This window comes from Girardinichthys multiradiatus, chromosome 6 (assembly GCF_021462225.1).
Source record: "Girardinichthys multiradiatus isolate DD_20200921_A chromosome 6, DD_fGirMul_XY1, whole genome shotgun sequence".
Taxonomy (NCBI): Eukaryota; Metazoa; Chordata; class Actinopteri; order Cyprinodontiformes; family Goodeidae; genus Girardinichthys; species Girardinichthys multiradiatus.
The window spans coordinates 33,211,884-33,238,404 of record NC_061799.1 but is presented as its reverse complement, the minus strand read 5'-3'; the positions used below and the strand labels follow the sequence as shown (position 1 = coordinate 33,238,404).

The 26,521-nt window shown below is 40.1% G+C and overlaps 1 protein-coding gene across 18 annotated transcripts in view; it reads left to right on the top strand.

Moving 5' to 3' along the window:
- Positions 1-26,521, top strand: part of ptprfb (protein tyrosine phosphatase receptor type Fb) — a 264,671-nt gene that overhangs the window by 161,288 nt on the left and 76,862 nt on the right. For 12 of the 18 annotated variants that reach the window (XM_047368403.1, XM_047368398.1, XM_047368400.1 and 9 more), the window contains 6 exons: positions 11,214-11,483; positions 14,359-14,940; positions 16,271-16,404; positions 16,902-17,046; positions 21,777-22,082; positions 23,219-23,412. In XM_047368403.1, coding sequence (XP_047224359.1) covers positions 11,214-11,483; positions 14,359-14,940; positions 16,271-16,404; positions 16,902-17,046; positions 21,777-22,082; positions 23,219-23,412 — 1,631 coding nt within the window. The remainder of the gene's footprint in view (positions 1-11,213; positions 11,484-14,358; positions 14,941-16,270; positions 16,405-16,901; positions 17,047-21,776; positions 22,083-23,218; positions 23,413-26,521) is intronic. The other 6 variants (XM_047368409.1, XM_047368411.1, XM_047368410.1 and 3 more) reach the window with 1 other exon arrangement.

Sequence of the window (26,521 nt, the reverse complement as noted above, 5' to 3'; positions counted from 1 at the left end):
CTCTGTGAGCAGACTAATGCAGGGGCAGGATTGTACACATGCGGGAAAAAGCTGCTATAGGGGGAGTGAGTAGTTGAGGTCAGCCCCTGTGGAAACACACCAGCATGGCTGATGTACATGAAACACAATAGCTGCTCCAGCTGTTAGCGTGTGAAAGGGTTACGGTAAGAAAGGGACACGCTTGGGTATCATTTTATAATTTTGTTAAAAGCGTACAGTACTGGAGCATGCAGTCTGTTTTATGGATGAGTAAGTATATTGTGTCTTTTTTTTTTTTTCATCAAGATCAAGTAAATTACTGTTTACTGTCTCCCAAATACCCCAGAAAAAAAGAGAAATCATTCTTTGTTTCATTTATTATCTCTCATGGGCAGGCAAGCAATATAAATGTTTGGTCTAGAATGTATTACCTCCCTCTGAATCAAAAGTGAAATCCTGTTTTAAGGTTGGAGAGGGATCACATCTGCAGATTAAACATCACTAAAAAATTCACGTCTTTCATGTCAACAAAGGTAGAAAGTAGTCAGCCAAACAGCAGAGGCGAGGAAGGGATGCAAGTCTCGTCTATTAATCAGTACATGTCTGTCACAGGTGCAGACACCGGCTTTTTTCTCCTCTCAGAGGTAATTACTGTAGTTGTGTGGCGTGGCGCCAGCAAGGCCTGGGGGCTCCTCTGCTCCGTAACACCACCCAGGTAGCTGTCAACCCACTGCCCCCAATACCTGAGTTTTTTCCACCAGTCTCACCACACCAGAGGAGAGATAGAAATCAAACCAAGCGTAACCTTTTAGACGTGTTCTCGACTGGAATGGAGAACAAAGGCTGCAACCGTGTTTTCGCTCCGTCTTTGTTACTGTTGCTGGAGTAAGGGGAGATGAGACCTGAGGCTGCAAAATCACTCTGCTGCTAGATTAGGTTTAAAACATGAGTGAGTGAAGTGGCCTTTGACATGCCTGTCTTCCTCTCCTGTTGTTTCTGTTTGGGTTTTTTATTTAACACTGAACAACAAAATCATTAACTTTAATGCAGTTAACATCTGTTAATTATGTGTTGTTTTTGTTTTCTTTGCAAAAGTATTTATACCACTTGAACTTTGTCATGTTACATACAACTATATACTTTGAGTGCATGTTATTGGGATTTTATGTGATTGACACAAATGTGTAAAAAAGTTTGAACTGCAAGGAAAATTATACATGGTTTATAACTTTTGAAAAGTGTTGTTCATGCATTTGCATTTACCACTGTAAAACATGGTGTTGGCAGCATCATGCTGTGGGGATGCTTTTCTTCAGCAGAGACAGGAAAACCTACGAGAGTTGATAGACAAAACTCCTTCCTTTAAATGGATTAAAGCTATGACTTTGACTAGGCCATTCTTCCACATGAACAGGTGTTAGAATGTTTATGGTCATTGTCCTACTGGAAGGTCAAACTTAAAGAAAAGTACTCCCACAGTATGATGCTGCCACCACCATGTTTCGTGGTAGGAATGGCATGTCCAGGGTGAAGTGTGCAGTGTTAGTTTTCTTCCACATTGAACATTTTCCATGTTGACCAAGACATTCAGTTATGGTCCTATGATGGTCTATGTTAACAAACGCATCCCCACTGCATGATACTGCCACTACCACCATTTCTTTTATGGTTGGCATATAGTGTTCATGGTAGAGGCTTAAAAGACAATTTGAGAACCATGAATCCTTTTCCTTTAAGGTCACAGCTATGCTACTTTATGTTAGTCTTATAAAATCCTGAAATGTATTGAAGTTTGCGGCATAATTCTTCATTTTACTACATTATGTGGTCACCTATTAGTTGAAAAACTAATGTGTGCTATATCTAGAAAACATTGATGTAATATTTGAAGCACATTACTGCTTAAAGTAGTTGTTGTACATTAACCTTTTTTTTAAATGTATGTGTAAATGATATGACTCAATTAACTGATTAAATGCAGCGCCTTGTGAAAATCCCGTCCCCCATGAGTGAAATTATAATTGATCGTCTTAAAAAGACGCCATCAAATTTTGGGCTTTTTTAAGGTACCATAAAGGAGTAGCATGGGAGAAACTCAACAACACAAACACACGCCTGTCAGATTTGCATTAAATGTTCTTGTTATGGTTTGGTGTTTTGTATCCCTGGATGTTTTTTTTTCCCTTGCTCTCTGTCACCACCTGATCTGATTCCTTTCTGTGGTACACAAACATACTGCCTGCACCACCCTTGTCTCGACATGTTAGAGCCACCAGAGAGTGATGTCCTCATATTAGCGTGTGGGAGGAGTAAGACTGAGGGAGACGACGGAGGGGGGTTGTTGGAGGACGAGGAGTCTGCTCAAGGATTGTTTTCCCCTTTGTCTTTGTATCAATTTACAGTATGTCCTTTCCCTCGTTATCCATTAAGGACTGTGACCGTGTTTGAAGGTGTGCAGCTGCGGGTCGCTCTCTGTGACCCTCCTCTAAAAAGGGAGGACTCCATCAATGTGGGCTGCAGCACACAGCTCGCTGTGATCGTGCTTGAGCGCTCATTTGTCAAGCGTTTATCCCACAACGGAGGAGGGATGTCAGCTTCTGTCTGCTGGCACTCTTTCATATATCCATGTGACATGTCAATATGTCACCGAGGATAAAGTGCTGCAGCCGGGGGGTTTTTTCTTCACCAAAATATCTCCATGCTGTTTTATGTGTGCGTGTCTGTGTGTCAAGGAGGGAAACTTGGAATATGATCAGTTCAGGTCATGTTTATGAGGGGGGAGGTTAAGAACAAGAGCATATTTAGCAACCTTGACTTCAGCACATGCTCTTGAAGAAATAAATACTAGAATTACTCAAATTCATTGACAATTCTAAGATTGTACATTGAAGGGGGAAATTTTGATGTTAAATGTAGGTTAATGGATTTGAACATACTGTATGGCATGATGTCTATTGTAAAAACCTATTCCTAAATAAGCTAAAGAAATTTGGTTTATTATAAAGGTTTAGTTTCTCTCCTTGACGCTGAGCACTGACTTGTTTCCCTTAAGCTTATTCCCATTTTGTAACGTTACAACCACAAAACATCGGTGGGTTTTGTTGGAATACTATTCAATAAACCTTCACAAAGTAGTGCATAGTTGTGAAGTGGATGATATTTAAAACAGGGTCTTAAAATCAAAAGGTGCGGTGTGCATTTACATTCAGTCCCCTTTACTCTGATCCTCTGAATAAAATCCAGACATGGCAAACATATGGAAGAAAAACAAACAAAAACATTTTTGGCAGAAAAGTAACACTTCACATGTCTATTGAACATGGCTGTGGTAGCATTATGCAGTGGAGAAGCCTTTCCTTTTTTCTAATTGGCTCTGGCAAACCTCTGAAGCTTTCACAGAACAGCCTTGTTTATACCGAGTTTAAATTACATGGTGGTGTAGGGGTTAAGCGCTCGACCATATATAGAGGCTATAGTCCCTGATGCAGAGTCCCGGACCCAGCGAACTTTCCCCTCTCTCTGCCCCTCTTTCCTGTCTGTCTACTCTAGAAAAAATTAAATAAATAAAGGCCTCTAGTGCCAAAACAATGTCTTTAAAAAAAAAACTTTCAAATGGACTCTCTTTACTGATTAGGTGACCCCTGAAGGCAGTTTTAGTGCTGGATTTACTCAGGGGTATCAGAGTAAAGGGTGCTGAATAAAATTGCTCTTTATACCTTTCTGATTTTGTTTTTGAAAAGCAAATAATTGTTCCTTCACTTCACAATTACGCACTAATTGTTTGTCTATATCCCAATGAAATATATTGAAGTTTGTGGTTATGACATGACAAAATGTGAAACGTTTAAGTGGTGCAAGATGCTGTATCTTTGCCTCTCTGTGACATGTCACTAACCTCCTCTGTGTCCTCAAAAACACCTGTCTGTTTCACTGTTTGTCTTCCTCTTCACTTTGTATCTTTTCCATTCCATCGGTCACCTTCATCAAATCACTTCACCTGAAAACAGATCCACGCGAAGGTTGGTCATTTTCACTTTTTGTCACTTCCTCCCAATTTAATGCAGATTTCTCAGAGAAAGGTTCACCTCCCTCGCTACCTACCTACCTCCTGTGGTGAAAACACAGATATCCCTTTCCCCTAGAGATGAATATATTAATAGCTCTCCCTAATCCTCCGCAATGTAATTGTGTACCGTTGTCTACGTATTTGCATGGATCCCTGAACAACTCTTGCATGCTTTCCACTGCAACTCCTCCTTACTGTGTTTCAATTAGTCTTGCAAAAACATACAAAAGGAGTCCCCGAGCAGTTAGCTTAAGTCATTATTAGATCTCTGTTGTATTAGCATTCTTCCTCACCGCACCCGTATCGTTCCTGTTAAACGCATCCTCCAACAGCTACCGCAGCTTTCCCTGTCAAGACTTTCCATCCGCCTGTGTACGGCCATCAGAGGTGTGTGATGGATTACTTGGGTATTCAGGTGGCAACTGGATTTGTCAGGTATTTAGGCAGCAACACCCCGGCTCTCCCACTGAGGGACATGGGTGTTGGAGCTGACAAAGCCTTTCTCGGGGGATTATATCTGTTTTACCAGCGTGGGCAGCCTCCACCGGGAGACTGAAGGATGTCCTGGTCACATTATGGACTAATGAAAAGAGAAAAACATCTTCCAGTCTTTCTGTGACTTACTGGTGAACGTGTGGTGGTACATCCAGCTCACATTATTCTGTCCATGAGAATGAGACCAGACAAGGTTGAGGCAATATTTTTAGGAAAAATAAAATACCCATTGGTTTTTTTCACAAATAAAGGCTTCACAAATCACAAACTGTTTTAAAGAATCTCTAATCATTGTACAAAGGCTTATTTCAGCTTTGACTAATCCATATATCCATTTTTATGCCTGTCTAATCTTAAATTGGTTCTAATGCCAAAAAAACATTAAAATGCTCTTTTTCACAAATAGGATAAAGGTTTTATGAAGTCAAAGTATGTTTTAAAGAATCAGTTCAAAGTAGAATTAGCAAGATGCATCTAGTGTGAAATACTGTTGCCGATTAACCTCCCTTTATTGATGCAATGCAGCATGGTGCCTCTTAAAAATGTTCTGTTTTGAAACAAAAATGATTAACTGTAGTCCAGGCCCACCAGTAAACCTTGAAATACATCTGTAGCTTAATACTGATAGCTCAGAAAATTATGACAACTAAAGTTGTCATAATTTTAGCAAGTAATTGTATTCTCATAGTGCTTATAAAACGTTTTTAACATAGACATGAATCTTTCAAAACCAAATTTAGTTTTTTTTTAAGAGTACTGCTAGTTAAGACAATTTAAAGGTGTTGCCGGCTTCTACAACTCAAAGACAGACTTTTCATTAACCAGAAAATAGGAAGAGGTTACGTGCCTATTAATAGGTGATTTAATGTCCTCTGGGGCATGATGTCACAGAAACATTTGCAATCAGCATAGCGTTTTGCAGTTCAGGTGTGATGAGTCAAATATATTGTAGGTTTTGACCTAAAGACAAATGCAATCCAAACTAATTTAAAAACTGTGAAATGCAGGCCTTCAGTATCAACCGGACATTTTAAAGCAAATGCTTGCATCAGCATGGTTAGCGGCTAAAAGTTAGCTAATCATATTCTCACAGTGCTCACAAATTGTTCCAATTAGATTTTTTTTTTTTTTAATAAAGAAACCAAAATGATCCAACCTCAAAGGTTTTAAAGTGGTGGTGGCTTTTACAACATAAAACAAACTTCACCTTAGCAAGACATTTTTCGAGACATCGTGTGGCACCAGATCGCCTTTTACCTCTATTTATAGGAGATTTTAAAACTTGTAATCTATGATGTGACGGGGTAAAAAACATTGAAAATGCTTCTGTTTTATGTTTTTGCAAAAATTATATTGTTTTTATTAATACTGAACAGTGTTTTAAAAAATCTGTATTCAATGTAGAATGATATAGTTCAGGATTTACAAGTCACAGTATTTTAGATGTTAAACTAGACACTAAAAAAAGCTCAAATAGAGCTTAAGTTCATACAGGATGCTCCAAAACACCTGTCTGTTTCACTGTTTGTCTTCCTTTTCACTTTGTATCTTTTTCATTCCTTTAGTCTCCTTCATCAAATCGCTTCACTCGAAAACAAGTCTGCGCATAGGTTGGCCATTTTCACTTTTTGTCACTTCCTCCCAATTTAGTGCAGATTTCTCAGAGAAAGGTTCACCTCCCTCACTACCTACCTACCTCCTGTGGTGAAAACACAGATATCCCTTTCCCCTAGAGATGAATATATTAATAGCTCTCCTTAATCCTCCGCAATGTAATTGTGTACCGTTGTCTACGTATTTGCATGGATCCCTGAACAACTCTTGCATGCTTTCCACTGCCACTCCTTACTGTGTTTCAATTAGTCTTGCAAAAACATACAAAAGGAGTCCCCGAGCAGTTAGCTTAAGTCATTATTAGATCTCTGTTGTATTAGCATTCTTCCTCACCGCACCCGTATCGTTCCTGTTAAACACATCCTCCAACAGCTACCGCAGCTTTCCCTGTCAAGACTTTCCATCCGCCTGTGTACGGCCATCAGAGGTGTGTGATGGATTACTTGGGTATTCAGGTGGCAACTGGATTTGTCAGGTATTTAGGCAGCAACACCCCGGCTCTCCCACTGAGGGACATGGGTGTTGGAGCTGACAAAGCCTTTCTCGGGGGATTATATCTGTTTTACCAGCGTGGGCAGCCTCCACCGGGAGACTGAAGGATGTCCTGGTCACATTATGGACTAATGAAAAGAGAAAAACATCTTCCAGTCTTTCTGTGACTTACTGGTGAACGTGTGGTGGTACATCCAGCTCACATTATTCTGTTCACGAGAATGAGACTAGACGAGATTTAAGCAATATTTTTGGGAAAAATAAAATACTCATTTGTTTATACACATAAAGGCCTCACAAATTACAAACTGTGGACAAAAGCTTATTTCAGCTTTGACTTATCCATAAATAAATTTTTTTTGCCTCCCTTTTTTAAAGATAGGATAAAGGTTTTATTAAGTCAAAGTTTTAATGTAGAACTAGCATGATGCTTCTAGTGTGAATTATAGATGTCGATTAATACCGGTTTATGTCTGGTTTTTGACGGTGATGGTACCCCATAAAAATGTTAGATGTTGAAATAAAAAATTTTAAATGCAGTCCAGGCCCACCAGAAAACCTTAACTCTAAAAAAGATGCTAACTTTAATCTCCGCAGCTATCGATTAGCAAGTAATTGTATTCTCATAGAGCATACAGACCGTTCCTAACATGAATGGAAATCTTTCACTATTTAATTTGTTTTTTTAGAGTCCTGACAGTTAAACACGATTTAAAAGTGTTGCTGGTTCGTACAACTCAGACAGACTTTTCATTATTTAAAAAAATAGAAAGATCTTGTTACATGCCCATTTATAGGTGAGTTAATGACCTCTGATCCATGATGCAACAAATATTTGCAATCATCAAACCTGAATTGGATGCAGTTCCGGTTTGATGAGACAGAATATTGTAGGTTTTGACCTAGAGATCAAATACAATTCAAAGTAATTTAAAAACTATGACATACAGGCGTAGTAGATGTCGATGCTAGTGTTAGCATGGTTAGCGGCTAACAGTTAGCTAGTCACAATCCTCACAAATCCTTATTTTTTTAACTGTCACAGTCACCATTGTTTTTTGTTTTTTTTAGGATTTTCATGCTTGATAACGTTAGCGATATTTGATGGAAAATATTGTGGCATATCAATGTCTCCAGATCCTGTACCACAAGATCTCGTTACACCCCTAATTATTGGTGATTTTATGAGTTTAGTGTCATGATTCAACAAACTAAACTCTGCCTTGCATTTATTACCATTCACTTTATTCAAGGCAGAGGTGATTCTTAGGGATTTTTCCCTCCTTCTGTACAATTTGCACATCTCTGCCTCCCAAACAGCTGACCTGTAGAATATTTAAGAATGAGCTGCCAGAGTGCTGACAAGGGGATGATCAGCCATCATGGCTGCCCAGAGACGCTGCTGCCAGGAAGACTCTGAACCTGCTGACTCGATGCCAGTTTGTGCCAGATATTGATTGACTGGGCAGGTTCTGCTATCCTTGGGCACTTTTCCAGGGTAGTTAAATTTATAGGTATCCAGCAAGCAGGCAGGCAGGCAGAGTGGAGACAGGGCTTATTTTGTGGTTTTGATAGAGTCCTGGAGCCCATCTCTCCAAGCTGCTCTCGACAGGAGAGAGGCTCAGGGGGAATCAATAACAATTACCTGCCCTCTAGTCATTTTGTTCCACAGCACCTCTCCAAACTTAACCGCCCCATGAATTATTCACAACATTAAGTGTTCAATATACACAATATACACAAGCCCCCATTGACTGACTGCTCATAGTACTCTAAGTCTGTGGAATTGCAAAAGAATAACTGCTGCTATGAGCTTAATGGATGTATGGTTTTATATTTGGGCTACATCCCTCTGCTTGTTCTGAGAATTAGCAACACTTAAAAAAAGAAACAGTACTGTGAAAAGACATGTGTGGCCTCCAACATGAATTTCAAAGCCCTCAAGAAAAGTGCCTCAGTAGTCAAACTGAGTCCTTCAGTCAACTCAATTATAAAAGAAATTTGAAAAATAGTGCTTCTCTCACTTAATTTTCTTATCTAAAGATGCACTTTTCATAATTTTGTGGCCGATTTATGAACTTCAGTTTTAGCTAAGCTTTGCCCTGCTGAAAGTACTATAATGTAAAAAGATATACGAACAGCATTCAACATATTTTTCCTTACCTACTGCAGCAAGGGGTTGCTAATTAATTATATTTGGAGCAAAGGCACTATGTGTGTTGGAGACAGAGAGTTAGTAGTCGCCTTAAAACAGGATAATATTGTTTTAAAACAATTACGCATATTATATGGGTTGACGTTTTAAACTGTCTTTAGCATCTTATATCATATGTTATCATGGTTAGTATTGCTAGGGTTGTCAAAACAATAGTGTGTTACGTCTTGAGAGTGTAAATGCTTACCTGGACTCCACAAAGCTAAATCCATTATATTTAGCAAGAGAGAGATTAAAAGCTTAAAAGAATAAAACAGCCTTTCTGTTATCTACTGAAGTCTTGCTCTCTTGCCGTGAATTAACCCAAACATTTCTTGACACGTTTTAGAAAATACATTTCCTTTTAAATAGCTTGTCAAATGCATGTGCTTTCTGTGAATTTTCAAAACATTGATACAATATTGAACACAGCGTCAACACGAAAGGGTTTTGCTGTTACGGCAACCAGGTCTCGCCTAGGTATGGTGCGTACACTGATTGAAAAAAGATACGATTTTGGAGTTTTCCAACCAGCGATCCCTTGTCAGAGCCGTGCAAACTATAATTCAGCCAAGCGATTTTTCAGCACATCTCTAGTTCTATTCAAAACCTCCCTCCAGCTCCCATGCATGCTTAAGTTCAGACTAACATTCCTCTTCTGTTTCCAAGCTCGTGGAAGAACTATCCAGTCTTTACATGAAGAAATCAGTTGTCTTTCATGAAGTTGACATGACCATTTAAATGGGTAAAGTTGTTTTTGATCCATTCATCATAAAACCCCAAAACTTAATTAAATGTAGAGGAAAATCGACTTTAGTCTTTCCTAACGTTGGCTGATACTACTGTTGGAAATTGTGCAACAGAAATTCACAAGGCCCAATTCCAAGAGCAAAACTGCCAAACTGTTCTGCGGCTTAAACTTGGAATATTAATTAGGTTTTGATACCAAGCCAAGTAGTTCCATCCCACGTGAATCTGTTGATTAAAACACCAGAAAGTCTGCGTGCAGAACCTCAATAATTATGGGAAAATTCAGATGAATGTGAACCTGGTTTCCACCCCCACTTATTACGGTGCGGTCCAGAGAACCAGGCTTTTTCCCTGACTGGAATCTCAAAAGGTGCTTTTGTGTTTTTCCATTTCACCACATAATGAGGGGAATAACAAGCACGGCTGTAACGACGTTCCGGTTCAAATTAGATCCGGGAGGGGCGGTGAAGGGTTTCGACGGTGGAGGGAGAGGTTGGAGGGAGACTCGTATTTGAAAATCCATTTTCATGTAGACCCAAGCTAAGAGCAATTACAGTTGAGTCTTTTTTCCTTTTTTTTTTTTTTTTTTTTGAGAGATGCTGTAGTGGATTAGGGAAGACAAGCAGTGTGAATTCTGCAGGGAGTCTATTTTTTTATTTTGCTGTTAGTGTCTTGGAAACATATGAACAGCAGAAGTGGAATAGAAATAATGGGTTCTCAGCGGGAAGCTAAATGTTTGGCGAAGCTTCACTTTCCTCATAGTCGAGGGTAAAGAAGTTAGAGCCTCTAAACTCTTAGATTGAGTGTACACTACAGGAACATGTCATAAATTTAACAGGTATGACGCTAATGGATGTTCACACAGTGTTGACAGTTTTTGTTTTTTTCTCCCGCAGTGTCATATAGATAACTTTCTTGTCAAAGGTTCCCAGAATGTTATCTAAAATGTTTAAATAGAGGCATTTGGTATGCATCTTCATAGAGACAGAAAGTCATATGTAAATGCCGGCGGCCTGTTTATCCCAGGCTAGCTTTTTAGTCCACCGTTGACCCTCTGAATTGGTGTTTGCCTTGTCCCAGGCGACATCAACGGGCCATTCTTGTCTCCATGGGAACCATTATGTCAGCCTATCTGCATATCAGAACTGCACAAAGACTAAGAAAAAAGACAGAGGGAGAGAGCTGAAGGAGCCAGAGACAGAGAGAGGGGAGGAGAAATCAAACAATAGCATCTACACAGGGTCCCTCAATGATGCAACTCTCGCTGCTGTTTGACACTTTGACAAAAGAGGTCCGGACATAGTCTCCTGCAAAACTGGACTATTTTTGGTAATATTCTCTTTCTGTGGGGAAGGGGATAAAAAGCACGCCCTGAAAGATTTCTTGTGAATATCCAGAGCCATTTTGTGACAATCCTTTTTATTCCCATTGTGCTTGCCTGCACATTTGGACAAAAGCGATCAGCTCCTCCTTTCTATTAGACTCTCTGAAATAGTTTTTCTCTTTGTGATGTTGCATGGGGAAGGAACATTCATGAGTTCACACAAGAAAGAACTGTATTCACCTTGCTTAACCCTAACACTCATTTCTTTTCTTCCTTTCTTCTTCACTCAATCCTCTCAGTACGAAGAGTCCCACCTAGATTCTCTATTCCACCCACCAACCAAGAAGTCATGCCAAGTGGCAGTGTCAACTTGACGTGTGTAGCGGTGGGCTCACCCATGCCCTACGTCAAGTGGACCATGGGGCTGGTGGAGCTGACCAAGGAGGAGGAGATGCCGCTGGGACGCAATGTTCTGGAGGTCACCAACATCCGAGAGTCAGCCAACTACACGTGTGTGGCCATCTCTTCTCTGGGCATGATTGAAGCCACGGCACAGGTTACCGTCAAAGGTGAGGTACAGGTTTTTTAAGTGATAACATTGTTGATGTAAGTAACCGTCTGATTTATATAGTGCTTTGCAAACTTACACTTTTTTCCCTTTTTCTTCTGTCACAAAACAATCGAAAAACTTTTATCGGGATTTTGTGTGATAGACCAACACAATGCAGTGGCAGCATCATGCTGTGGGGATTCTTTCACTCAGCATTGGGGAGTGTAATGTAACATACATCTTTAACTCTGTATGGGGCAGAAAAACGGCATTGAGCAGCATGCAAAGCATTGCAAGTTTGCAAAACATGGTGGCGGCAGCATCATGCTGTGTGGAGGGTCATCTTCAGTAGTAACAGAGAAGATGGTCAGAGTTGACAAGAAGATAGATGGAGTACAGGGCAATCCTGGAAGAAAATCTGTTATAGAGAGCCAAAGTCTTGAGACTGGGGTAGAGGTTCACCTTCCAGTTGGACAACGACCCCAAACATACAGCCAAAGCTACACTAGAATGGTTCAGATCAAAGCTGATTCAAGTCCGAGAATGGCCCAGACAATGTACAGACCGAAATTCAAATTAGAAAGTTGAAAAGTGATGTTCACAGACCCTCTATATTCAATCTGACCTTGACCTGTTTGGGAAAAAAATAAGTCTAACCATTCAAAGCTGATGTGAGGTGTTTATTCAAGGGGTTGGAATACAAATGCCCGCTGCACTTTTCAGGCTCGTATTTAAAAAATGATTCATTCTTCTTCACAATTTTACACCACTTTGAGATGATCTGTAACTTAAAATCCCACTGAAATACATTCAAGTTTGTGGTTTTATCGTGGCAAACTGTGAGATAAGCTCAAATAAATGTTAATACCTTTGCAAGACACTGTATATAGTAAGACGTGTTTTAAAAACTAATTAAAGGAACCTTTATATGCCCTCTGAAAATTATTTAAAAAAAAATTATTTTCAGTTACCATTTGAAGTTTCCTTGTCAATTGCATTGATCTCTGTGGCTTGTCTTTTTCTCTCTGCTTGCTTCTATATCCAAGTGTGTACGTGACTTTAAGGATGTGTTTTCTACCTATCATGGCCTCTGGTATCAGTATTTGTCCATATTGATTTGGCATTCCACTCAAGCTGGTCAATACACAAAATGTCACAGTCATTAGAGGGACCAAGGCAATACAGACCTGTTTCTCCAAGGAAGTCTTTAGACAGACCCTTTGTTTGGCTCGAATATGCAACAACAGCAACCACTCTCCCAATCTTCTTGTATTGTCAGTAATCGTCAGGCTATTTATTAAACCAAATTGTGACTTCACTTGAGGTTTGCTGTTTATTTTGGGTTAATTGCTGCTGACAGTATTATAGGGAATGGCTTACAGACTATCAGCTCTGTTGGTGTGACATGAGCTGTAATAGGCTTTGTTTTTCTGCCCCTTAGAGATGTTTTATCAAAAATTTCAGAAGTATAATTTTTCATGGAATTACCTGAAAAGTCCATTATTAATACATGTTCCCTGGACTGTCTGGAGAAGTATGGAAATTGCTTTATCGTCATGTTCCAAGTCTGGATAAGTATGAAAAATGTTTGGTTGCTAGGTGTTTTCTTTTTTCCTGCTTCTCTTTTCAAAAAGACTGGAAGTTAAAAATAGTTCATAAATGCAGAGAAAGATACATTGATTTATATTGAAATAGCATACTTTATCTTTGATTTGGCTCAACACACCTTGATTTTAACATTTTGCTCATCAGTATTTTGGTTTTCCACTTACTGGCAGAAACATACACAGACTTAAGATTTTAAAAATCACTATTCCGCTACTTTTTTGGAATCTAGACAACTTTAAATTCAGGTTAAAACTGATTGGTGGTTCTTAAACTGGCTCTGGTTTAAAATCCCAAACAATTAAAACTACCTTTTTGTAATGTAATACAGCTACCAATGTTCACAAACTGTGCTTTAAAGGGTCTCGATTCACTGTAGAATACTCCATTGTTTATTTGCAAGTTGTTACAAGTCCTTACAAGGCATGAATATGAAATAGAGGATATTTATTTCTATGCACATGCCTAAACAGCAGTGAAATAGCCCTACACAATGGGTCAGCAACCTTTACATCCAGCCTTTGGTGCAACTAGAATAATCTATTTAGAGCCAATTTTTTATTTGGAATGTAATGACCAAAAAATAAATTAAAATATTATATGTACTGGTAGTTTCAGTCTGTAGTGAACATATTGCCAAATATTGGCATTTTATTAATTACTTTGCATTTATCATTTTTGACAAATTTTATTGTGGAGAGCCTAAAGATACACTGCTGCTCTATGCATCACTTTGATAACTGGAAACTAATTTCAGCACTGTTTTGTTTCAGGATTTGTTGAATTTAGTCTGTTTGCTGTTGAAGGGTAATATTTTGTAATCATATGTCCAACCCCCACACCCCAAAAAATTATAGACGTTTGAGCCTGGAACAGATTGTAATCCTAAAACTGTGTAGGAACCCCATAACAGTTTTTAAATTACTGTCATAAAATCGCCCCACACTGCTTCCACTTCTAATGTAGCCAAGATACCTGTTGATGTATATTCTGCACATACCAAAGACAGTTTTAAGATGTATTTGAAATATTGTCATTTTTGTTAATTCAATATCAAATCCTTGTTTAGTAAGAGCAATAAATGATAAATTACATACCTGAGACACAAAAATGTGTTCGGTTACTATTTCTTTGCCTAATTATGCCTGATGTCTCTAATTGGCTACAATCTATTGCATGTGCTATATTCAAATTACCAATCTCTACCTAATTGTGCAAAAACATTAAAAAGTTTATTTTTATACATTTGTAAAACAGTCAAAGCTAATGATTTCCTTTTACTCCCTCAGCCTTACCGAAGCCCCCCACCTCCCTCACCGTGACTGAAACCACTGCCACCAGTGTGACGCTTACGTGGGATTCTGGAAACCCAGAACCCATATCGTACTACATGATCCAATACCGAGCCAAGTCCTTGGACAATGGCTTCCAAGAGGTGGAGGGCGTGGCAACCACACGCTACAGCATTGGTGGACTCAGTCCATACTCCGAGTACGAGTTCCGCGTCATGGCCGTAAACAACATCGGCCGTGGGCCGCCCAGCGACCCCGTGGAGACACGCACTGGCGAGCAGGCGCCTTCGTCGCCACCCCTCCATGTCCAGGCCCGCATGCTGAGCGCCAGCACAATGTTGGTCCAGTGGGAGGCTCCTGAGGAACCCAATGGACAGATAAGAGGTTACCGGGTGTACTACAGCTCCGACATGACGGCCCCGCTCAGTGCCTGGCAGAAACACAACACAGACGACAGCAGCCTAACAACCATCTCAGGGCTGACGCCTGATATCACCTACAGCCTGAGGGTCCTGGGCTTCACCTCCGTAGGTGACGGACCACCCTCCGACATTCTGCAAGTCAAAACACAGCAGGGAGGTGAGCATTCAACCACGCAGTGACGCTCTGAAGTTCTTTGTGTGTGAACACTAGAAATGCATCATTAGTGGAAGGCATTTTATCTGACTGTGTTTGCGTAACAGCTTAAAAACACATATATGTGTTTGAGATGCAATCAGTGAAACACTAGATGATGACCTTTCTTACCTTACCTCTAGTACTATTTCATAATTTTTCATAGTCCAACTTCAGACTGCATTGTACTTCATCGGGATTTTATGTAATGGAACAACACAAGGTCACACCTAATTGTGGTGTTAAATACAAATGATGCATTATTTTCTCACTTTTTTACTCCAAAGAAAATCTGAAGTGTGTTATGTATTACGTGTGGAGCCACATTTTAATAAAAACCAGTGCTTTACAACAACGTTAGGTTAAAAAAACTCTATTCCCAGCTCTGAACATTTAAAGTTGGTTCAGCCCATCATCCAGAAACACAACTGAAAACTTACCGTTTGCTTAAACTGTCCGGCCACGAAAGGAGAACCAGCCAAGAGGCTCAGGGTAACTCTGGAGGAGCTCCAGAAATCTATAGCTCAGGTGGGAGATCGTATTGAAATAAATCTGGCTTTCGTAATAAGTTTGAAAGATTGTTGAAATATTAAAAGAAAGCCATAGGAAGCCCTTTTATTATTTTTTTAAACAGAAGAAGAAGCTGCTCTGGCCAAATGAAACCACAGTTTGATGTTTTGTTAAACATGCAGATGTACATGCCAGATAATGAACACCCCAAATAACCCCCATCTACCATGAAGCATGGTGGTGCCAGCATTGTACTGTGGGGATGTTTTCATGAGCAGAGACAGGGAAGCTGATCAGGGTTGATGAAAAGATTGATGCAGCTAAACCCTGGACAATACTGGATGAAAACCTATTAGAGGCTGGAGCCTAGGTTCACCACCCAGGGGGTCACCAACCATAAACATAGAGTCAATTAGATCTAAATCTAATTGAAATCTGTGGCAAGACTTGATGACAAAATTGATGTTCACATATGCTTTCCATCCAAACTGAGGTTGAGTTATTTTGCAAAGAAAGTCTCTTAATGTGGAAAGCTGTTAGACACATAGCCCTAATAGACCTGCTGCTATAACTATAGCAAAAGGTCTTTGTAGATGATATTCGTTCAGAAGATTCATTCACATTTCTCAAGATCTTTTTTGGGGAAAACAAAAATGTATTTTCACTTCATGATGTAGCACTAGTTGAGTCTATCTGTTACATACAATCCCAACAAAGTGCATTAAAAATGTTGTATGTTTGTGCATGATATACTTTAACATGTGTCCCTGCTGCTCTGCACCAGTTCCCGCTCAGCCGTCCAGTTTTGAGGCCGAAGCTGAGCTCGACACCCGGATCTCGTTGACTTGGCTGTGGCCCGTTCAGGACCAAATCACCAAGTATGAGCTGCAGTACTGGGAGGCTGGCACAGACAGCAAGGTTAGAACAAGAGCACAGAGTTCAGACTGTTTCATGTTGTGATTTTCTCTTCTGCACAGGAGCTTAGCCAGCTCACTCTCTGTCTGCTGCTGAATTTGTCTCGTTTCCACAGTGAAGCTGCAGACGAGTGTTACTCTTTATGATGCAACCTCTCTGAATGAGAAGCATCAGCTGAGGCTGTATTACTGTAGTGATGTAGTCAGCTCCCCGGCTGATGAGAAAGACCTAACGTGCTCACAATCTGCACTGTTGATCACTTCTGTTGTGGCCATTTGTTAGACTCTGTTGGACTCAACCAGTTGGAAGCTGGAGGGCAACTTGTTTTTGGAACAAGCTGGCTCTACTCCTTTTTGCATTCATGTATGACCATTTGCATTTCAGCTGAAGATGAAATCATCTTGTTATTGCAGAGCACATGAACAGACTTGTGCTGCAGAATCTCTTCTTTTACTGATTGTGTGTTTTATTATTTTTCTCTCCATATCTAAACCCTCCAGAAACACGTGACGTTCAACCCAGCAGGCTCCTTTTCTGTGGATGGTTTAAAGCCTGACACCATGTACTATTTCTCCTTGGCAGCCCGCTCTGAAATGGGTTTGGGCGTCTACACCCAGCCCATCCAGGCCCGCACTGCTCAGTCCAGTAAGTGCTCCATTTTTCTTTTCCCCACACTGTCTCTGTCCTCTGTCTTTTCTGCTTGTTAGCCACTAACCCAGTGATTTCAGAGAGTCACCTCCAGGCGGCTGAAGCAGGTTCAGGCCGTTCCCCACAGTGAGTGAGTGAGAGAGTGAGGGACAAAATGTGAGTTTTATAGACCTTAAAACAGAGAGTGTGAGCAACTTGAATGTCAAATCAATCTGAGCGCAGCATATAATGCTGACAGTCCAACCATCCCGGTCAGCTTCCCCACTTCCACCACCTCCCTTCTGTCACCAGCACTAACCCTCCTGTCCATCTAGCAGAGGGCAGGCCCTGTGTCGAAGGTACGTTTAATGTGTCTTGTTCCCACATTTGTGAGCTGTGCTGTGTTGCTTTGCCCCATATCATTGTGTACTTTTATAGTGCCAGCACTCAAAATGTCACTCGTTTTGCTTTGTTTTTTTTGTTTTTTTTATATTATTTGCTATGTAGGCATAATGCTTGTAACACCTCACCCAGAAGGGTTTTGTGCACTGCATGCTTGTATTGCGCATAGCCTTGAGAGAAACAGAACAGAAACTCATTATTTGTTTTTGGGATCATTTGAATTACATTGTTTTGCAAAGCTATTCATATCCCTTGGACTTTTATCCATTTTGTCAGCCCTACACTACTACCATTAGCTTCTTTGTATTTTATTGGGATTTTATGAAAGATAAGCAAAAAGTAGTTTATAACTGTGAAGTGGAAGGACAATAAGTTTTTATCATTTTTGACTAATTAAAAAAGTAAGCCTTTATGATTCAATACTTTGTAATTCTACATATTGCAGCAATTGCAGCTTCAAGTATTTCAGGGTATATCTCTACCCAGCTACATCTAGAAACCCACATTTTAACTTTCTTCAAAATGACTCAAAATCAGTCATGCTGGTTGATAGAGCATCTATAAACATCCACTGACAAGTTTTGCCACAGACTCTCAATTAGATCTAGGTCTGGGCTGGACTTTGACTGGGCCATTCTAAGCCATGATGCTTTGATCTAACCCATTCCATTGTAGGTCTGGGTGTACATTTAGGGTTGCTGTCCTGCTGGAAGGTGAACCTCAAACCCAATCTCAAGTCTTGTGCAGCCTATTAATTAATGCAGAACAGTTAAAATGTAATACCCTACCAAATATTGCACCTTTGATACAGGAATGATGATATTGTGATTCAGTATTATTGTGCAGCTTTTCTTTAAACCAACAATAAATTCAATAAAGTTAGACCACTTATTTATTTAATCTGACTTCTGTGTGCAAGTGGTTGGGTATCAGAGTAATGGGGGCCAAATACTGATGCACACCACATTTCACTTTAAAAATTCTGCACTACTTTGTGTTGTCCTGTAACATAAAAACCCAATGTCAGGGTCGTAACGTGACAAAATTTGGAAAAGTTCAAGCTTGAAATATTCTTCAGTAAGAAGTGACAAGAGGATGTTTTCGGAGTCATATGAGGTGATTCCAAAAGCTGACTGAGTGTGGTGGACCAGAAAGAGGACACATCACTCTGCTGGACCCGGAACAGTGGAAACAAACACAGAGATGTTACAATGCAGAGCTTGTTCCTTCACAAAAGATGGATCCTGGATGAGCACAGACGCCTGTTTTGGTAGAGCAAACATACGCAACAGCGGACAAGTTTAATTGTGGAATGTGATCAAAATGTGGTGATTAGTGAAAGTTAATCAAGGAGGTAGCGTTAATTAGCGGCAGCTGATTTGTGTGCATTCGCACTAGTGCACACATTTAGATTCCTCTTTCAGTATACATGTTTGGCTATTGACCAGGGCTGGCAACGTTCAAAGGATAGTGAACTGTAGAGTACAGTTACTGGATTACATTGTTGTGAAAATAGTAGCTTTTTAGTAGTAGATTTTTGTCTGGTTTTGGTTTTTTGTCACACTTATATAACCAGAGTAAACACAAAAAGCAGTTTTCAAACAATGATTTTATGTACTGAGCAAGGAAAATGTTTCCAATCCAAGCCTTTTCTATGTGAAAATGTAATATATATCCCCCCTGGTTAACATAACTTCAGTAGATCCTGTCTGACAATACGAAGTAGGCCAAAAGATCTCAAAACAGAACACATGACTTAGATTACATAGATAGCACAGATTAGCTAACAGATGACAAAGTCACTGCCATGTATCAGTCTGGAAAGTGGTACACAGTCATTTCTGAGGCTTTGGGACTCCAGACAACCACAGCGAGAGCCATGATCCACAGAGGGGGAAAACATGAAACGGTGGTTAACCTTCCCAGGAGTGGCCAATCCACTAAATATACCCTATAAATGCATCGAGGACTCCTCAAGAAGGTGATAAAAGAACTAAGAATCCCATCTAAAGCACTGGAGGCCTTACTTACCCCAGTTAGATCTAGTCTTCAACTATAAGAACAAACAGTAAGATACAATGAGCTGTAAGAAACTGGGCAAAAAAGGGCGATGGGAGTTCTAACGTGCAAACCACCAGAAATCTGTTTGTTGGGTAACAACAATTAAACAAATAACAGAAAAACAGGGACAGACTAACAAGTCCATATCCTTGTGCCTCCTGCTTAGAGGAGAAACAAAACTCAGTGAAACAAATTTGAGTTGCATGCAGGGGTACGATTCGACGCATGCCAGCAGCCTTGGGAAGGTTCTGCAGTGAACAGGCATTTAGAAATGATTACTTTCTCCAGGTCTCCATTTAAATGTTCAGCAATATTTTTTAACAGTCAGAGCAAGCATCAGAAGTGAGCTCTGTTTACCCTTTTTTCTGTGCTTCACCGCTCAGCTGAGGGCTCCACACAGCTGCATGAGACTTGAACTAAAATTGAATGGAATAACACTGATGTGAGAGGGATTAAGATAGCTGAAAAATCAGTAGGTCGAGGTGCCGGAGCATGTTCAGATTTTGTCGCATTGCCAAAAATTAAAACTGAGCATTGGTTATTTTTCCAGCAGTTCATGTGCAAAGGTTGATGCTGAGCATGTAGGTTGTAGGAGTGTTAACACCATTAATGTTGGAATAGAAATGAGTAAGAATATTCATATTTGAATTCTTTTAGAAGCGGATAAGATTCAGATTGCTGAAAGTTTTAAAATGTACTTACCTAAAATATATTTGGCGGTCAGCTGCAGTCCAGTAGCATATCTGCTTCCTCTTGAGTTTTTGTGTTTCCTTCTGGTGTTGTCCTCTCCAGGTCCACCTTCACTTTAATCTTCCTGATTTTTGATCGGGAGATTAATTAAAGTTTTTGAAAAAATTGTCACTCTGCCACTTTTTCCTCAATGCACAAGTTGTTCTGCAGCCTTTGTAGTTCTTCAGTTTACTCGTTGGTGGATCAGACACATCTTCACATCCCTTTAGTTATGATTTATTTTCATTTTAAAAGTGAGGTTTTGTGTGTTGGCATTAGTTCCTTATAGAGCAATTTCCTCTGCATGTTTAGACAAAAAGGTCCTGTTTTAGCTACTTGAACAAGATCTTGTTCTTTCTCAAGTTGAACAGGTTCATGATGCAGTTAGTTGCATGAAATTTTATTTTCAGTTTTGTTCCAGTTCTGCTTTTTGAAAGTGTTTTATTTCTGCTTTTACCTCCAGACTCGAGAGTTTAAACATTTATGTTTTTTAACTGTTGAATAGATGTATTCAACCTCCTTTGGTTATTTTATTTCTCACATTTGATGTTAAATTACAGAGTGAGGGGGACATATAAAAATGTAGATACAGTCACTTGCAGTTGAATTTTTACTCTATCCCCACACCATGATGCTGCCTCCACCATGTTTCAAGAAAATAATACATGGTTAAGTTGTGTATCTGTGGGTTAATGACAGAACATCATATTGTGTACTTCACCTGAATATTTTCTCTTTTGTCTGTTGAATTGGCAGTTTCAACAAAGCAGATGTTGGTCGAAACCATCTTAAGGTTTATTGATCATAAAAATCAAGGCCATATACTGTCTTTGTCTTTACCTGCCCATCACAGCTGCAGCCAAGCTCTGTAACAAAGCCCACAGCTTCTGCACAAGTGTGTTAACACCAGTCAACACTGTCAAGCACTTGTTCACAAGCTCACACATCCATGGCCCGTTTATTGCTCCCACTGCGCGCTGCAAGAGGCAGCACAGGGGGTGGTTAGGGACAAATTACGTCTTCATAAAACACACGGCCTTGTAAACTTTTTGGCACATCTTATATTCTGTCCGCCTCAGCCTGTGGTTTCATTGCCTCCTGCATAAACGTGGCGCCAAACACGGCTTAAGCATTGGACCGTTAATGGCTTTTTTTGCATCCAAATCTCTGTCTGGAGGTAGCAGCCTGTTTTAGTATGGAAGCTTTTTGCATCCAGACTTTGGTAATTTTGTTTTTTTGAAGAGTGTAGAGGCAAGAATCCAAATTAATTGTCATAAATAAATATTACATGTGTATCTCTGTTCTCTAGAATATCAGTGAAAGTACATTTTTTTCTGTAATTTTAAACTAAACTCTAAACATATATATTACATCAATAACATAACAGAATTGATGCAAATAATTTACTTCTAACTTCAGTTGGAAGTTATTTGAATACCTTGCAAAAAGCTTCCTTAGTTTTGTCATGTTTTTTGTGCATTTTTAGTTTATTTTTTGTTTGCTTGATCCATGGCCTTCCTTCGTGTGGTTTTGCTCCCTTCCCTCCTCCCCTGTAGCTCCCTCTGCCCCACCTCAGGAAGTTCACGTGGTCAGCCTGACCTCCACAAGCCTCCAGGTGAGTTGGGTGGCGCCACCTGCTGACAGCCGCCACGGTGCCATCGTGCGCTACACAGTCAGCTACCAGGCTCCAGACGGAGAGGACACGGAGCGGCACAATGTGCCTGACATCGGTGCAGACGCCACCAGCTGTGTGCTGGAAGGCCTGGAGAAGTGGACTGAGTATGAGGTGTGGGTGAGGGCACACACTGATGTGGGCCCAGGCCCTGAGAGTGCCCCAGTCAAGATGAGAACCAAGGAGGATGGTATGTTTACGCAACGCTCGCTCGAAGCAAACTGTCACTAATTTACTTCACCCTCTTGGCTCATTTGTCTTGTTCGTAACCTCTGAGATAAAGAGGTGGCAGTGGTAGCTGATTGGGATCACCTTCTTTCCTTCTTGTTTCTCATCACCCCCTTGGGTTCAGTTCTGTGTCCCTTTCCTCTTCTTGTACTGTGTGAATGTTGTCTTTTTTCCCCACACTAAAAAACAGAAGTGGAACTGATCTCGCCTCTTTTCTATCACCACTCTGTCTTTTTCCCCATTTTGTTTGCAGTGTTGATAGAGGGTGGCTTCTCCTAAGAGAGTCGTCTATAATTAATGTGTTTGAAGTTTGCTGCAACATGGCTAATTTCATACTGGAATTAAGGGCACTACAGACATGACGAGACTACATGCTGTTGGGTATAAAGTGTTTTTGGGGAAAGGAGTAGCCTTGGAACATCTGAAGTAAGTGATGATTAGATGTATGATCACATCTAATATCACTTACCCCTGTAAAGTTATGTTTGATCATTTTTAGATTTGTTAAGATGGGTTTCACACCATTTATACACTGGGTAACTTGAAGCACTTTACAAGAAAAATGAGGAATACCTTAAAAGAATAATAGCAAAAAGTTAAAGTAATGTTAAAATGTACCAATTAATTAATATTTGACCTTTATGGCATAGCTCCAGGAAACAGTAATGTTATCGCTCTTCAGTTTTCAGTCTACCAACAGCTTTGGTACATATTGTAGCTTAAAGTTGGATGAAATTCTGACCCATTCAGTCATATATATAATGTGCACACACAGAGTTAATAACTGTAATAGACTGTGGTTATGTAGGGATGCAGGATTATAAAGCTAAAAGATGTAGTACACCATAATCTGAAGAGGATCATGAAGATATTTAATAAAATTGGACCGAGGATGGAGCCTTGAGGGACCCCACATGTGATTTTCTTTTGCTCAGATATAAAACTTCCAAATGAGACAAAGTATACTCTGCTATATAACCATGGAGGATCACCATTGCAATATATTTTGACTATTAAATATCGCTCGTTCCATCTTGCCGTCTCCAACTTCTTCATTTGACTGTTTTGTACTCTCCTCCCTCAATGTTTGGTTTCCAGTGCCAGGAGCCCCTCCAAGAAAGCTAGAAGTTGAGGCCGTAAACTCCACAGCCATCCGGGTTACCTGGAAGCCTCCCATACAGGTGAAGCAGCATGGACAAATCAGGGGCTACCAAGTAATCTTTTCCCGGCTGGAAAACGGAGAACCACGAGGCCAACCTAACATCATGGATGTTGCTTTGCCAGAGGCACAGGTACTGCATAATCTTATCCTCGTCCTGCCCTTCTTGACTTGACTATGTAGATTTCCTGTGATTTTCTATCCCTACTGTCCTCTTCTCTTCACGCTTTAGTTGTCCTACTCCGGGCGAGACACATGGAACTTTCATTGTGTCCACTGCAGTATTTTTTTCTCTTTCTATAATCTTTTTCCACATGTGACATTTGACTCTAAATTGGTACCCAACTCCCCAAGCTTTGGATTAGCTGTCAGGATAAAATCCACTTAAATTCTACAGTAATAGCTGTTGGATATATTTTCGGTTAGTAACATCAGGATGTGGCTTAGTGAAATCAATTCAGCTCTCTTGCAGTTTTAACACCAATACATATGCACTGCCTTGTTACCATGTTTATAAATTGAAGTTATTTCCCTGACACTGCCCCTTTACATGTTAATGCAAAGTGCACTGAATTGCCCAAAGCTGCGCAACACCATGAGATGGATGAGATTGTAATCCTTAAGTCGGACTCGGAGATTCATGAATATCCTTAAGCTATAAAAGCCCAACTCTCACAGCTTCCTGATTTTGTAAATTAAAGAAACCAGCTTAAAAACTTCCTGCTGGTTGTTTGTTGGTTTTAACATTTGAATTTATGTACTTCAACCCTTGATCGCCTTTAACAGAAGCACGTGATTTAAATTAGTGTCCTATTCAGTTCAACTTAGTCTATATACAGTGGCTTATAAAAGTATTCATACCCCTTGAACGTTTCCACATATTGTCACATTACAGCTACATTCAGTTCAGTTTATTTATATAGCGCCAATTCACAACATGTTGTCTCAAGAAACTTTACAAAGTCAATTCAATCGAATCATACAGATTTCAAGTCAGGTACATTCATTCCAATTGATCCTACCTATCAAACACTGCAGTTAGAGTCAGTTATTTATTCAAATTGGGTAAAACGTTTTTCTATCTAAGGAAACCCAGCAGATTGCATCGAGCCAGTGACTTGCAGCATTCACTCCTCCTGGATGAGCATGTAGAGGCAGTGGACAGTTGCTGGCATTGACTTTGCAGCAATCCCTCATACTGAGCATGCATGTAGCGACAGTGGAGAGGAAAAACTCCCTTTTAACAGGAAGAAACCTCCAGCAGAACCAGGCTCAGTGTGAGCGGCCGACTGGGGGTTTGAGAGAAAAGAACAGAGACAGAAAAAGAACACAGAAGCACTGATCCAGGAGTACTTTCTATGTGAAATAAAATTGAAACATTAATGGTTATAGCTCCTTTAGTGGCTTCATGTAGGAGAGAAGGACAGTTAAGCAGATTACCTCTGAGACAGTTTTCAAGTCTAGAGTATGAAAGAGACCACATACAGTTAGTCACAGTAGAAGCTCAGTCAGTAGCAATGTCTAGGAGAGACAGGGTTAAACATTGAAAGACAGGGCCAGGTGGATAATCTGTAGAAGGCGAGCATTAAGTTGTTGCCAGCAGCAGCTTGGCCAATGTCCCCCTCAAACAAAAATAAATATATTTGATTGGAATTTTATGTGAAACAGCAACACAAAGTGGTATACAATTGTGAAATGGAAAGAAAATTATACATGATTTTTTTTTTTTTTTTACACATAGAAAACTGAAAAATGTGGTGTGCAAAAGTATTCAGCCCTCTTTAAGTGCAACCAATTGCCGTCAGAAGTTGCCTGATGATTGCTAATGACTAAATAGAGTCCACCTCAGAGGTTGGTCAAGAGAATATTGGGGAGCAAACAGCATAATGAAGTCCCAGGAGGACACCAGACAGGTCAGGGATAAAGTTGGTAAGTAGTTTAAAGCAGGTTTAGGCTGTAAAAAGATTTCCCAAACTTTTAACATTTCACGGAGCACTGTTCAATCCATGAACCAGAAATGGAAAGAGTATGGCACAATTGTAAGCCTACCAAGACAAGGCTGTCCACCTAAACTTACAGGTCGAACAAGGAGACCACTGATCAGAGATGCAGCCAAGAGGCCCATGGTGACTCTGGATGAACTGCAGGGATCCACAGCTCAGGTGGGGGAATCTGTCCACAGGACAACTATTAGTCGTGTACTGCACAAATTTGGTCTTTATAGAAGAGTGGCAAGAAGAAAGCCATCTTTAAAAGAAAAACATAAGAAGTCCCGTTTGCAGTTTGTCAGAAGCCATGTTGGGGACACAGCAAACGTGGAAGAAGGTGTTTAGGCCAGACGAGACCAAAATTTTACTTTTTGGCCAAAATGCAAAACGCCATGTGTGGTGGAGAACTAATACTGCACATCACTCTGAACTCTGGTGGCAGCATCCTGCTCTGAGGGTGCTTCTCTTCAGCAGGGACAGGGAAGGTATGAGGTTCAAGAGGTATGAATACTTTTACAAGCCTCTGTATTTTGTCTCTGTTAAATTATATTGAGTCCAATATAATCAGTATAGTTAATTCCCATAGTCTAGATCTGATTACTTATATTTCTATTCAGTCCAAATAACAGTCAAATTCAACTGATCATTTAATGCCAATTGATAAAGTTGTCTGAAGCCCAACTGATTGCATTTACTTCAAGACTTTGCAGCAATCCCTTAACCAGATCAAGCATTTGGCAACAGTTGAAAGGAACCACTACCTTTTAACAAGAAGAAACCACCAGCAAACTAGGCTCAGTATAAGATACCACCCAAAAAAGACACTCGACAAGGGGTACTCTCCACTGCAATAAAAAACAAAGAGACTTTACAAAGTTAATTGCATCAACATCTCAGTCAATGTAGCCCTGGACCAGGTTTGCTTTCTACTGGAAAGAAAAACAATAGTATGCAGTTAATGGCAGCAATAGCTCAATAAGTGTTTTAGTAAGCACAGCTAAACATTGTAGCAGAGTCTGGAGTACTATCTATGGGAAATGGAAAATGGATGCTTTTCTAGTCATACTGACCACTCAAAGTGCTTTACATTAGAGCCACATTCACCCAATCACACTCACAAACTTGCACACATTCAAATTTATAGGCATCCATAGTTCTGTAAATGGCTTTGCACTCAGAATAATCTCTTAGCCATGTTTGCTCATAAAATGGAGCAGTAGTGTAAGAGGAAAGGACTGCCCTGGCCTTAACTGG